Source organism: Microcebus murinus, chromosome 5 (genome assembly GCF_040939455.1).
Source record: "Microcebus murinus isolate Inina chromosome 5, M.murinus_Inina_mat1.0, whole genome shotgun sequence".
Taxonomy (NCBI): domain Eukaryota; kingdom Metazoa; phylum Chordata; class Mammalia; order Primates; family Cheirogaleidae; genus Microcebus; species Microcebus murinus.
The window spans coordinates 66,000,688-66,013,530 of record NC_134108.1 but is presented as its reverse complement, the minus strand read 5'-3'; the positions used below and the strand labels follow the sequence as shown (position 1 = coordinate 66,013,530).

The window sequence follows — 12,843 nt, the reverse complement described above, 5'->3', positions numbered from 1 at the left end:
CAGCCTTCCAAAGTTCTGGGATTACATTCGTGAGCCAACACATCTGATCTATGCTCAGTTTCTAATATATGTTTTGACCTGCTGAAATATTAAAAATAACTTGAGGACTTCCATTACTAACTCTATGAAACCCAAGTGGAAAGTACAGTAAGCCAAAGTAATTATTCTCTTGACGTGTGCTCCCCAAACCCAAGGACATGAAGCAGAAACACACAACCTGTAGTAGACCTGCCCATTCAAGATCTCTACCACTGTTAAGTTTTCAGGAATTTTGCAAGCCAAATCTTAACTGCTATGCTTGAAATTGGCCATGATGGGAATATTTATACCACAGTAATCAGCAACCACTACAAACCAGCACACCACTGCATATATATTCATCCTTGTGTGGTAGCCCAAAGACAGCTTCAATGGTATATTCTTAAACCGATGCTTCAAATCTTCCCTCATAAGTAGATGAAATGTTCATAGGTGAGTACAACAGTTATTTCCTACAAACTGTTAAACTTTTAGTAACATTATCAACATTTTTTACCTTATTCTGCAGTGGTGTCAGGCAGATAAACAATTGCTATGTATATCCAAAGAACAAGATTTCGAAGGCACTTCCCTGTCTAGTACCCATTACACCCCTTGCATATAAAACATCTGTTACAAGCACTGTCCCAGAAGCTGTACCTGTCCAGCTGCTGGCTGGGCTAACAGGGTCTCTCTCATTGCCCTGTTTAGACTCTGAATGGGAGATGCCTCACTCAAAGCTGTCTCTGTAGGCCTGGGCAAGAAGTCGAGCTGTTCCTCCTTGTCACTCTCCACCAGGGATGACCGGCAGGGTTCACTCAGGACAGCCTCAAATTTCTTCATGAACTTAAAGAGGGTCCTGACCCCAGGTAATGACAGAGATAAAAAGGGTTAGAAATGAAGAAATATAAAAGTTACATTATAATGCATATACACATAACTTAATAACCTATACCTTTTATATACAATTATCTACTTTGATAGTCATAGTCATTTAATTTTTTAAGTAGAAAAAGTATGGCAGGTATTGTTATCCCCTTTTCTAACAAAGAAAATGGAAGCCAGGAAGGGTGTGGGATTCCTTTGCTCAAGGTAAACAGCTAGAAGGTGGCAAAAGACTGGAGACATAGCCTGCTTTGCCTGAAGGCACACCAATTCTTCCTGCAGGGAGACTTCATGAAGGGTATCAGGAGTGGTGTTGGAAAACCACATCAAAATAATCCAGTGCGTTGTTTTTTATTTTTCCTCTATAACTTCAAGGCATTTGTATTAAGTCAGGCTATCGTAACTACGTAATCTCGCTCCCTACCATACAAAATTCTGAGATTTGGTCCCACCAGTTTTAAAAGATGAATTACCTGTGTGTCTTTTCCACAGATTGTTTAATGGACCAGAAGCTGACATCATTCCACTTGGATATCTTAACAAATTCCTGTAAGATAATTGAAGCTCAAGAAATAGCTCTACAAGGCTACTATCATTCTGTTTCTTTCTAGATTATATGTGTTTGCCAAAGACTAGAGCCCACTCCATCCCAAACACAGGACTATGTGTCAGTGAACAAGTAAAACAAAAAAGAAGCATGTGTTTGTTTCAAGTGATAAAAAAAAATGTTGCTACAATTAATGTCACTTGATATGTACTCCAGCTTAGAAACGACCAAGTTAGTGATGTCCCTAGTACCAGGGTTGGCTCCACAACCTGTGAGAATATCAAAAAGAGAGAGTCCTCCTTATCCCATGGCACATCAATGGTGCCTGGAACACCAGGGCATAGAGCACCTCTGAGGCGAAGATGAGCCGGGTGAGACCAGGGGGGCACAGAAAGACTTCTATGCCAATCCTCTGAGGACTCTGCAACAGGGGCACTCCACTGACCCCTCACACACTTGGCCAGGTCAGCAATGGAGCCAATGCCACAAAATGTAAATCCTGCCATCCTACTTGGAGGCTGCAACGCTTGCCTCTATTCCCCTTAGGCCCTGCCTCTTTGTTAAATGGATGACAGAACAAAACTAAAGAAAAAGAATTTGCCGATTTTGTTCTCCCAAGAGTGATCATGACAGCTGTTCATCTTACTTTAAGTTCTTTTTCTAGGGGGGAACGAAGTTCCACAATTTTGGCCTGGACCCGGTCAAAGAATTGCTTGTAATAATGGTACAAATTCCATAGAACACTGCAAAGTGAATCTGGAAGAAATGAAAAGGAAACAAAAAACACCACACTTGCTGCATGTGCTACTGGTGCCACCTGTGGGCTTCACATTTCAGTGATGGTCCTTCCTCCTTACTCTATGCCATGAGACTATCAGGCATCCCACAGGTCAGTAATGTAGGGAGCCTAGCTGAATGTAGCAGTTCCTAGAGACGTAGGCTGTCAACATTTCCCTCTTTGTCATTTCTGCTTATAAGAGATGCTTTCTTTGTGCTTTTGTTCTTGAAGATGATGTACTCAGAGGTCCTGCTAAAATCACAATTTCAAACTCTTTCTCTGAATCTTATTGTAAAATTAGCAGAAACTGAACTTATTCTCAAAGATGGCAAATTAAGCAGTTCACCTCAAATGCTCAATCATGTACAATCTATATTCATTGCAGTGACATTTTTATACCAACTGCTGTGGCCTGGGGTAGTAATTGGGAGCAGGCAGTTTTATGTGCAACTCCTTGATATATGGTAGTGCTCTCACTAGATCACAGTAGCTAATAACAGCCTGGATCAAGCATTGTCTAGACAAGAGACAGGTGCTGCCTCAACATGCCAGTCCCTGACATCTTCATCTGGCAATTTACTTCTGCTAGAGTTCACTAGTCAGTGAGCACTTCATTTATAAGCAGTCTGCACTTTACTTTGAAATGTCCTTCTTTATAGCTAATGTGAATTAAACATTAAAGTTAAAGATGACTAAAAGTGTCTTGTTTAAAACCTGGTGTGCAACAAGATACCTGTCTCATGTGGAAAATTCAAAGCCATTTAATAGTGTACTGTGAAAGTAAAGAAAAAATTCCTCACCCTTCCCTTCAACTTGTGGCATCAGCAAGACATGACAGTGGAAAACCAGTAACATCTGAAGTCGCACATGGAATTCTCCCAGCGAGGATCCTTCAATAAATGCTTGTAATGTACTGACCAGCAACATCAAGGTCATCTGTTTGTCATCTTTAGAGATTCAAAGAAGAAAATATATACGTGTGCCTTCTTCAACCATCACTCCCATTTCTAATGTAAATGCAATCTACTATGGGATATACTGAGGGATGGCCAACAGGTAGAGACCAAAATTAAAGAGGATCTTTCAAGCGAGAATCACAGCTAAACTCTAAGCTGACTTAAAAGTAACAGCTACATCGGCCGGGCATGGTGGCTCACGCCTGTAATCCTAGAGTGAGTTTTAGGCCTCCTCTGGGAGGCCGAGGCGGGCGGATTGCTCGAGGTCAGGGGTTCGAAACCAGCCTGAGCAAGAGCGAGACCCCGTCTCTACTATAAATAGAAAGAAATTAATTGGCCAACTAATATATATAGAAAAAATTAGCCAGGCATGGTGGCGCATGCCTGTAGTCCCAGCTACTACTCAGGTGGCTGAGGCAGTAGGATTGCTTGAGCCCAGGAGTTTGAGGTTGCTGTGAGCTAGGCTGATGCCACGGCACTCACTCTAGCCTGGTCAACAAGCGAGACTCTGTCTCAAAAAAAAAAAAAAAAAAAAAAAAAAGCACTACACAGCTTTCTTGGCTGACCTCTCAGAAATACCATGAAGTTAAATGATATCTCCCATGTAAAAGCAGTGCTGGGGACAGAGTGGGAGCAGGTAGATCCTACACCTTGCAGCACTTCACTGAGCTGGGAGCCTCCCGATGGCCAGTGTATCACCAAGTGTTACCTTCCTGCTCCTCTGTTTGTTCCTGCATGTGCTTCTCAAGCATCTGATAGATGGAGAACCAGTGCTTGGTGGATTTCTCGGTGTGGCGCTTCATGGTATTATCCAAACTCATGGACCAGCAGCTGAAACATGAGAGAAGAAGACAGGGAGGCAATTTAATATGTTTGAAATACGTAAAATGTATGTTTGAAATATGTGAAATCATAGAAATAGAAGCCAAGAGCTAGACATTCTCTCATTCTAAATGGAGATAGTGAAGCCACCCAGGGTGCTGCCTCAAGGACATATGGTGTTGTCTGGCCTGTACTAAGGGCATTTTAATGCCTTGCTTAATTTAACTCTGATTAGTGACTGAAAAGCACATTCTCTAACTGCCATACTACATAAACCCTGATGTAACTCAAACAAAAGACTAAAGTCCTTACAACCTAAGTTCAGGAGAGGGAAGGAGAGTCACTTACTTCAACTCCAGTTTTCTCCACCGAATGATCATCTGACTGACCAAATCAAGATGTTTCCGCAGAGACAAAGTTCGGCTTGCATTCTCCTCCCAATCCTAAAGAAATGAAGATAAAACTTACTGTGGCCATTATTCAATCCCTTAATACCTCCTCCCTCAAAAATACCTTAGATTTTTCTTGAGTGAAGACTACTGGGCCCTTAAACAACTTTTACCAGTATCAGTAATGAGTTTACAAATAGCGTAACCAGCTTCAACTTTTTTCTGGTCGTATGACAGAACTCCAGCACAGCCAAGTTTAGAAGCAGGCAAAAAGCACAAGGTTTATTGGCTGGAGTCTGAATTCCTGCTGTTAGCTATGTGACCTTGATCAAAGTCATGTGGCTCCTTCTGTCATATGGGGAGGCACTAGCTACTTCAGAAGCTGTGGAGGGGCAAGGCGATGCATATAAGCAGTCAGCTGGACCGAAGGCTCGCCTGCAAGTCCTGAAGAGTAAGCCCTCATTACTGGTGGACACTGCACTCTACCCTGAAAAGGAGATAAGGCAACTCATCCCAACCACCAGTGCCAGGGCCTCTGATCTCACTCAAGCCAAAAAAACCAAGGATATTTATCTTTCTCCAACTTAAACTATGACTTTTTGTCCCTCTAATAACCACAAGATAAATCTTTTGTCAAATGGATAAAACTAAAACAAGGAAGAGAGAATTTTTTTACCTGTGCCTTTGCCAAAAGGATCTCTAAGCCATTCAGAAACTTTGAGATGGGACTGGAAAGTGGGAAGCTACGAATTCTGTCCATTACAACCAGTAGCTACAAAAATAAATAAAAAAATAAATAAATAAAAATATACGGGTATCTCAGTAAGAATATGGGTGACCCAAAGTCACAGGGTACTAAGGAGAGGCCTGACCAAGAGTTTCACCCAAATTTTCCATTTCGAATGCACATCTGAAAACTATGGATACAAACGTTCAGAGCTATGGATCCTGACCAAGATACGTACTTTATCTGCTGTGTTACTCTGGAAATAAGATTGAATCTGATAACATAATTATTCTTATTACTCTCTGTAGTAAGAGGTATAAAATTGGCTGAAGAACACAGAGCAGAGCAATATGTGAGTTAAAATTGCCAATCTTAAAAAAGTAAACCCTATTTCCAGCACAGTTAAGAAAACCATGAAGCCCTTGGTACTATGTCTCTGAATAGACACAGCAACCTGGCAACGTTTTCATATGTGGACAAGTAACCCCTGAACAACAAATACAATTAACAGAATCTCCAAACATCCTTTATGTGACAGCAATATGTAACTGGTATGTTCATGCTGCAGTTAGCAAATAGCATCTCACTGAATTGGGGTTCTTTAAAACTGTGTTTATATGTGTAACTGTGCGAGTAAATGCCTCCAGGGATGACGTGAGGCACAGCCTCAGTGCAGATTAAGTAACTTGTGTAGCCCATCCCACCCTCACCAGCTACCTTACCTGCGTAAGTGCTGGGTGGTCTGGCCAATCCTCCAGCAACTGACTGACAGCCTCTGAAAAACCCTGAAGCACAGGCTGACACTGTTGTGCTTCTGGAACATTGGGGTGCTGGTAGAAGTCATAGGGCCCATCAGGCTTCAACGTCAGGTCTGAGGTGGCCTCCCCAAAGAGAGTGTTTTGGGACAGAGTACAGGCCAAAAGCTGGCTGCCCCAGAGTTGATCATTCAGCTCAACTCCTGTGAAGTTAACAAGATTATGGTAATAAGTCAGTGAACTCAGTAAGTTATCCATCAACATGCTAGAAAGATGTCAGAAATAATAAAATAACTGGGACTAATGAAGCATATGTTTCATTTCCATTCTCCCCCAAAGCAACACTGGCCTAGCAACACTGGCCTAATACAACCATTCTCAAGTTTCTGGGATATACAGAGGAAGTCAGATACTACCCTAAGTATAAACTTTGATGCATTCAAATTCCTAGTTTTTGTAGTAGTTATGGCTAAGCAGAAAGGAAATTAAAGCGTCCTTCCTAATTGTATGGAACAATTCATAAAGTCAGGTAGAAAACTACATCAAACCAACTGCTATCAAACCATATACTATGAGATTAATTTCTGAGTTCCCAGGTTGCTCCCATGATTACATTATTTCATTTGAAAAGCAGTGAGGCTATTAGAGGGAAAGTAGAAATAATGCTGAGGGAAAAAACCCATTTAAATTAAGTTTATATCCTTATTTTTTTAATCTCTCACCTCTAAAGAATTCAAGCAATGAAAATCCATCTTATTGCACAATTCTATTAATAAATCAATTATTTTGGATTAGCTTAAGTTCTTTAAGCTAATGAAACTCCATCAATAAGGGATTCAGTGAAAAACAGGGAATTCATGATTTCAATTATTTTAGAAGTAGTGATTGCATTTACTTTGATTTCCCAAGGGCATAACAAAAGTAAACTGCCATACCCAACAAGGGGTAGAAGTGTGTCACAAGAGATGCCCCGGTCTGATAGCAAGACAGAAACAGGCTGAGGTAATGCTTTGCTTCATGTGGTGGAAGAGTCTGCTGATACCAGAGGGATCGAGCAAAGCTGAGGCACAATTGCTGGTGTATCAGCATCACAGCTCGCATTGAACTCTGGGAGAGGAATGCTGGGTTTGTGGCTGCTTCCTCTTCTTGTCCATCTGAAGTTCCTTTGTTCTCCTCCAACGTTGGCTGCACCAAAATATCTGCAAAGTCCTGTAAATAGCAATACAGCAATTAAAGTTTTAAAAATCAGAATCTGGGCTGGGTGTGGTGGTATGCATCTGTAGTCCCAGCTACTTGGGAGGCTGAGGCAGGAGGTTAGTTGAGCCCAGGAGTTTGAGGCTGCAGCGAGCTATGATGACACCACTGCACTCTAGCCTGGGAAACAAAGTGACGCTCTCTCAAAAAATAAATTAATTAAAAAAAAATAATCAGAATCTGCTCATGGGTCAGGCGCAGTGGCTTACGCCTGTAATCCTAGCATTCTGGGAGGCCAAGGAGGGAAGATCACTTGAGCTTAGGACTTCAAGACCAGCCTAAGCAAAAGGAAGACCCCACCCTCTACAAATAAATAAATAAAAGCCCTGCTCCTTATCAGACTAAAAGGAAGAGTAAAAAGGGAGTTTGAACAATTGAGAAAATGAAGTAGCACTTAGTATGTACTAAGATATACGAAGAAGACTATATAGTAGCCATTCAGAAGGAAGGTGTGTGGCATCAAGGGAATTCATTCCAAAACAAACGCTTCCACCACCGCTCTACCTTTTCATGCAATGGGAATTGTTTTCTGAATTCCTGTTCTTCCTCTTCCTCCTCACTTAGGGCTGTCCTGGAGTTCCTGCTCTTGTATCGGTACAGGCTGCTTTCCTGCTCAGCCTTCTCTTGGGCTATGCGTTCTTGCTCATCCCACTCATTGATGATTTCCTGAAAAGTCACACACACAGATGGAAGCTGATCTGCCTTTGCTGAGGCACTCACATTGAGCAAGAGGCAAGATCTGCACTTAGTTTCTCATGAAAACCAAAGTACCATGGCTGAAAAACAAACAAAAGCTAACATCCAAGAAACTAAATCGCATGTAACAGAGAGCAAATAGGTTTTGTTTTCAAACTGTGTATCTTTTATCAACCACGATTGGCTAAATTGTTATAATTTCAATTGGTTATAATTTCAAAGGTATAAAAACTTGCTACAGTACAGCTCTTGGAAACTTCCTGTTATGAGCTAATGGTGCTTGGTACCAAAGACAAGCTCAGGATGTGCTAATAGGAGGCTGATTCAGACTGTACTTGGCTGGCCCCTCAAGGAGCTAGCCCAGGGGTTCAGTAAAGGAAAACTCAGACCAGGAGCTGGGTGGGTGGTCAGAAGGCACCAATCAGGCAAAACTGGACTGTGTCTTACCAGACACTGTCTGAATCCTATTACCTCTAAATTTTAAGTCCTTAAATTGGCAAAAACTATAAACTAAAGAAAACATACAGTATTGCTAAGGGTTGAAGAAATAAGCATCCACAATCTAGGAAGGTAATTTGCATTAAAAGCCTAAGAAGTATGTTTAATCGTTGCAGAACTTGTACCTAGAGACAGTAAGACTGTAAGACAATTTACTGAGCACTGCCTATTCTAAAATAGGAAAAAAAAAATACAGACAAATGTAAATGTTCAATTACAGGACATTACTTATGTATGCCTTTAGCAGAGGAAGGTTTCAATACTTCGACCTCTGGGTTATGGGCCCAGCATGTTTCCACTGTGCCACTCTGCTGGCACGGAATTACTTATGGTGTAAACATAAAATAGAAAATTTAGCAGTCACTAAATATGACACGGGTGAATACATAATAATGGGAAAATAACTGCTATATGTAAAATTGTAAAAAGCAAGTTAGAAAACAGAATAAACTTTATTTAGTGGTTTGTTTTACGTTTTGGAGAGCTCCAGAAGTTTAAGGACATGTCTCAGGGGCCACAGAGGGGATCAGAATTGACCTCAACAGAGCAATTCTTTTTTCTGTTAAATATTGGGTCATTATGCTAAAATTTGTATTTTTTAAAAGGTGCTGCTACTTAAAAAAAAATCTGTGACCCATTTGGATGAATTACTTTAAAAAATTTAGAGTGTTAAACACACACATTTGCAGATGTATATATACATATATGTAAGCAAGCCTAAAATGGAATATACTAATATGTTAACTGGGTTTATATAGCTTTAAGTGGTAGGAATATTCAAAGTTATTGTTTGTATTTATTCTCTTAATTATCTACAATGAGAACAAATTACTTTTGCTAATAAGGGAAAAGATTAATGCAAGTTGATATAATTACAAGGCAAAATCACTCTAAACAAAGTCAAAAGACAACTGACAAACTAGGAGAAGATATTTGCAATGTATATTACAAATGAAGGGCTAATTACCACTAGTTTTTTTAATCTCATAAAATTGAAGGACAGAGGCCCCAAAACCTGTCAAATGGGGGAAAAGAAGGAAGAGAAAACAGAGTCCCCACTCCCCAACAGCAATGGGCACTGCTAATGTCCTGCAGGCCACCCTGCCGTGCTCCCAGAGACGGCTCACCTGACACACATGTCTGAAGAGCTGCAGAGCCCTCTGGTCCAGCTCTCCCTTGCACAGCACATGGGAACGCAGGTAAAGGAGGGCGTTCAGCAGCAGCTGCTCCTGGGTGGGGCAGGGATTCTGGCCCTTGTCTTCCAGGTCCTTTCCTCCTGATCGCTTGAGGATCAGCTTCTTAAGGCCCCGCAGAACCTCCTCCGACTTCACTGAGCACAAAGTGTCTGCATGAGCAAAGTAGGTGGGGAAGGTGGGGCCCAACGATGGGAAAGCCAGCAAGGCTGTGGCCAGGGTCCCCAGCTTGTCTGTAGAGACCATACTGCTGTGGAGGGAGGCGTGGACCTCAGAGGCCACCAGCCTCATGCCATGTTGCAACTGCAAGATGGACGCCTGCAGTGGGGTTACCAGGTCTGGATACAGGGCATACTCCTCTGCCAGTCGCTTCCTGAACTGGTGGTGTGACTGCTGCCAAGAGGCCTCCTCCTTCAGAAGGCTCTGGGCTACTTGGGCAGATCGAGGCCCATCCATATGGAGGGCCTGCAAGAGTCGCGAGAGCAGTTCCTGAACAGCAGGGGCCTTGGCGATGCTGGTGACATAGTGATGGATCTCCTGCACCAGGGACTCATAGGCAGGCAGCTGGGGTCTGAAGGCCTGCTTCTTCAATAGGCTGCAGATTAAATTCTCCAGCTGACTGATCCTTTGACGAAGTGACCTAAGGTTAATTAACACCATATGCAAATGTTGTCAGAAGAACAACAAACCTAGATTGGTCCCCAGCTAGGAAAATAAAATGAAGACATGTGGGCTGCTGAGAAATAGTTTGATAGTACTGACAATCATAATAAAGATGGATAACATTTACAGAGTACTTACTCTGTGTCACACATGATATTGGTGCTTTAGACATATATCTTACCAAAGCCTCACTATGGCTTATCCAAGTAGGTAAGTACAATTATCCTCATACCAATATGGATACTGAGGCCTAAAGTGATCAACCCAATGTCTAGATCCAAAAGTCAGGAAAAGGACTGGAACTTACAACCTACTATGTTATCCAGCCTGTGCATCTTGAATCCAAAAACCCAGAATATAAAATGGTTCGAGCTTTTTGTGTGCCAACATGACACTCAAATGAAATGCTCATTGAAGTATTTTGGATTTCACATTTTCAGATTTGGGATGCTTAACTGATATAATACTAACATTCCAAAATCCAAAAATCTTCCAGTCCCAAGTATTTCAGATAAGGGACCCTCAACCTGTACAGTATTTCCTAAGGTAACATTCTTCCACATTAAGAATAGGTTTTGGATTCAGCCATCTTGGCCCCATGCAGAGATTCACATCTTGAATATCCTCTCCCTCCTTTCACAAAGCATGTATTTTCCTGACTATAGCCAAGGCTTTGGGATCTAACTGCTAATATATTAATAATTCAGGTGTATATTATTGTTATCTCTACTAACACTATACCTACACTGCAAAGGCCAACTTCATAATCTCTTTTTCAAAAGGAAAGTAAATAACCCCTAACACAAATAATCATTCTGCTGCATTACCTGACATGAGGATGAGAGTAACTGACAATGACTTCATCTTCCAGATCTCTTCCAGTTTGTAGGTGGGAAAACAGGTTCCGGGTCTTCCACTCACACTGCAACTGGTGTAGCTAATGGTAAAGAGAGAAACTGGTCTGATGGGTCTCAGCTATCACCATGCATTTGAGGAAAATGCCCTGGGGTGGGTAGAGCAACAAGATTGAAAGAACCCAAGTTCCTGAATAACCCAAGGACAGGTGGCTCTGATCCATTAACTTGGACCATTCACATCAGAGCTGTGAGGTGAAAGAAACTATTTACACCATTGAACTTTTGAGACTCCTTGCTATAACAGCTTAGACCTTACTCCAACTAATATAATTTTCCTTCTTCAAAATATAGTACTAGTATATCACTATCTTAATGTATCCGGTTCCTGAATTTGGTTGGAAGTTCAAAGAGCAAGGGATACCATATTACCTGGATCTACTTGGTTCTTTTTTTTTTCTTTCCTTTTTGATTCTTCAGTTTTAGATACCAAACACTAAAAGTTCAAAATTCCTAGAACACAGGGAGGGATACTATCCAAACTTAGTTCAGGCAGAGGGAGTCCAGAAAGATATCACAGTTTCCCTGACAATGCCTCAGGTATTCTACCTTCTTGCCCTCTGCACCTATTGGCAGATAGGTCAGAACCTTAAAAGGGGCCCCTTCCCAAAACCTGAGTCTAGTCAGAGAATACTCAGAAAGGAAAACACAGTCCGGGGAAGTGACAAGGCAGGTCAGACAAAATCACCTTATTGATGATTTGAGCACCCAAAAGGGAAAATAAAAGAAGTGATACATTAAGCCAATCCAGCAAGCCAGGGAAGGAGCCCATGCTCCAAGCCTTTGCTGCCCATACCTCTTCCTTGGCGTACTTGAGCTTGTATTCCCTTTTCACAGCAGGGTCGAAACGTGCGTGGGGGAGCCATGTCTGAATCTGGAGCAAGCCAAGGCTCACCCAAAGGCTCCCACGCTGGGCTGGCTCAGGAAGGTTCCTCTTATTCTCCACTTCCCCAAACCAGTGGTGCAGGGAGGTGAGCAAGAGGCAAAGCAGTTCCTCGGGTAGCACCTCCTGACTGGCCACGTCCTTAAGAGCCTGGCCCACATACTGGAAGGCCTGGCTGTTGCCAAGCAGCAGCTGCTCACAGTTCTGCATGTACTCCTGCTGCTGGGGCTCTGGGAGCAGCTCTGTTAGGCCTGTCAGGTGCCGACACAGTACCAGTCCCTGGAGCCGGGAATCTGTGCGCCTATGGGAACAAAGCAGAAGCACTTAAGGGCTCGCACTGTAGCAAATAGCATTCTTTTTTATACACTATCACCATTCTATTGAGAAATGACAAATGCAGAATGCACTGTCAATACTTAGATGTAAATTTTTGTTCTCATAACTTTTTTCAGATGGGTTCCTGCTCTGTCACTTAGCCTGGAATACAGTGGCATAATTATACCTTATGATAGCCTTGAATGCCTGGGCTCAAGAGATCTTGCTGCCAAAGCTCCTGAGTAGCTGAGACAACAGGCATGCAGCACCATGTCCAGCTAGTTTTTTAAATTTTTTGTAGAGATGGGATCTTGCTATGTTGCCCACGCTAGTCTTCAACCCCTGGCTCAAGCAATTCTCTCCCACCATGGCCTCCTGAAGTGTTGGGATTACGGGTGTTAAGCCATGACACCCAGCCATCACATTTTAAACAGTTTACTAAGCATCAGCCTCTTGATCACAATATGCTAAAAATTGATAGAGTTACCAGCAAGCTCATGGTTGCCTAAAAACATGCTAATCCAGACAGAAAACACCCTTCACCCACCAG

The 12,843-nt window shown here is 42.2% G+C and overlaps 1 protein-coding gene across 3 annotated transcripts in view; it reads right to left on the bottom strand.

The window, feature by feature from the left end:
* Positions 1 to 12,843, bottom strand: part of MDN1 (midasin AAA ATPase 1) — a 145,184-nt gene that overhangs the window by 36,160 nt on the left and 96,181 nt on the right. For all 3 annotated transcript variants that reach the window (XM_020287041.2, XM_020287042.2, XM_020287044.2), the window contains exons 61-73: positions 11,892 to 12,279; positions 11,009 to 11,118; positions 9,453 to 10,158; positions 7,636 to 7,797; positions 6,813 to 7,086; positions 5,845 to 6,080; positions 5,072 to 5,167; positions 4,355 to 4,449; positions 3,894 to 4,015; positions 3,029 to 3,175; positions 2,097 to 2,206; positions 1,377 to 1,450; positions 679 to 877 (exon numbers count right to left, since the gene is read on the bottom strand). In XM_020287041.2, coding sequence (XP_020142630.2) covers positions 679 to 877; positions 1,377 to 1,450; positions 2,097 to 2,206; positions 3,029 to 3,175; positions 3,894 to 4,015; positions 4,355 to 4,449; positions 5,072 to 5,167; positions 5,845 to 6,080; positions 6,813 to 7,086; positions 7,636 to 7,797; positions 9,453 to 10,158; positions 11,009 to 11,118; positions 11,892 to 12,279 — 2,719 coding nt within the window. The remainder of the gene's footprint in view (positions 1 to 678; positions 878 to 1,376; positions 1,451 to 2,096; positions 2,207 to 3,028; positions 3,176 to 3,893; positions 4,016 to 4,354; positions 4,450 to 5,071; positions 5,168 to 5,844; positions 6,081 to 6,812; positions 7,087 to 7,635; positions 7,798 to 9,452; positions 10,159 to 11,008; positions 11,119 to 11,891; positions 12,280 to 12,843) is intronic.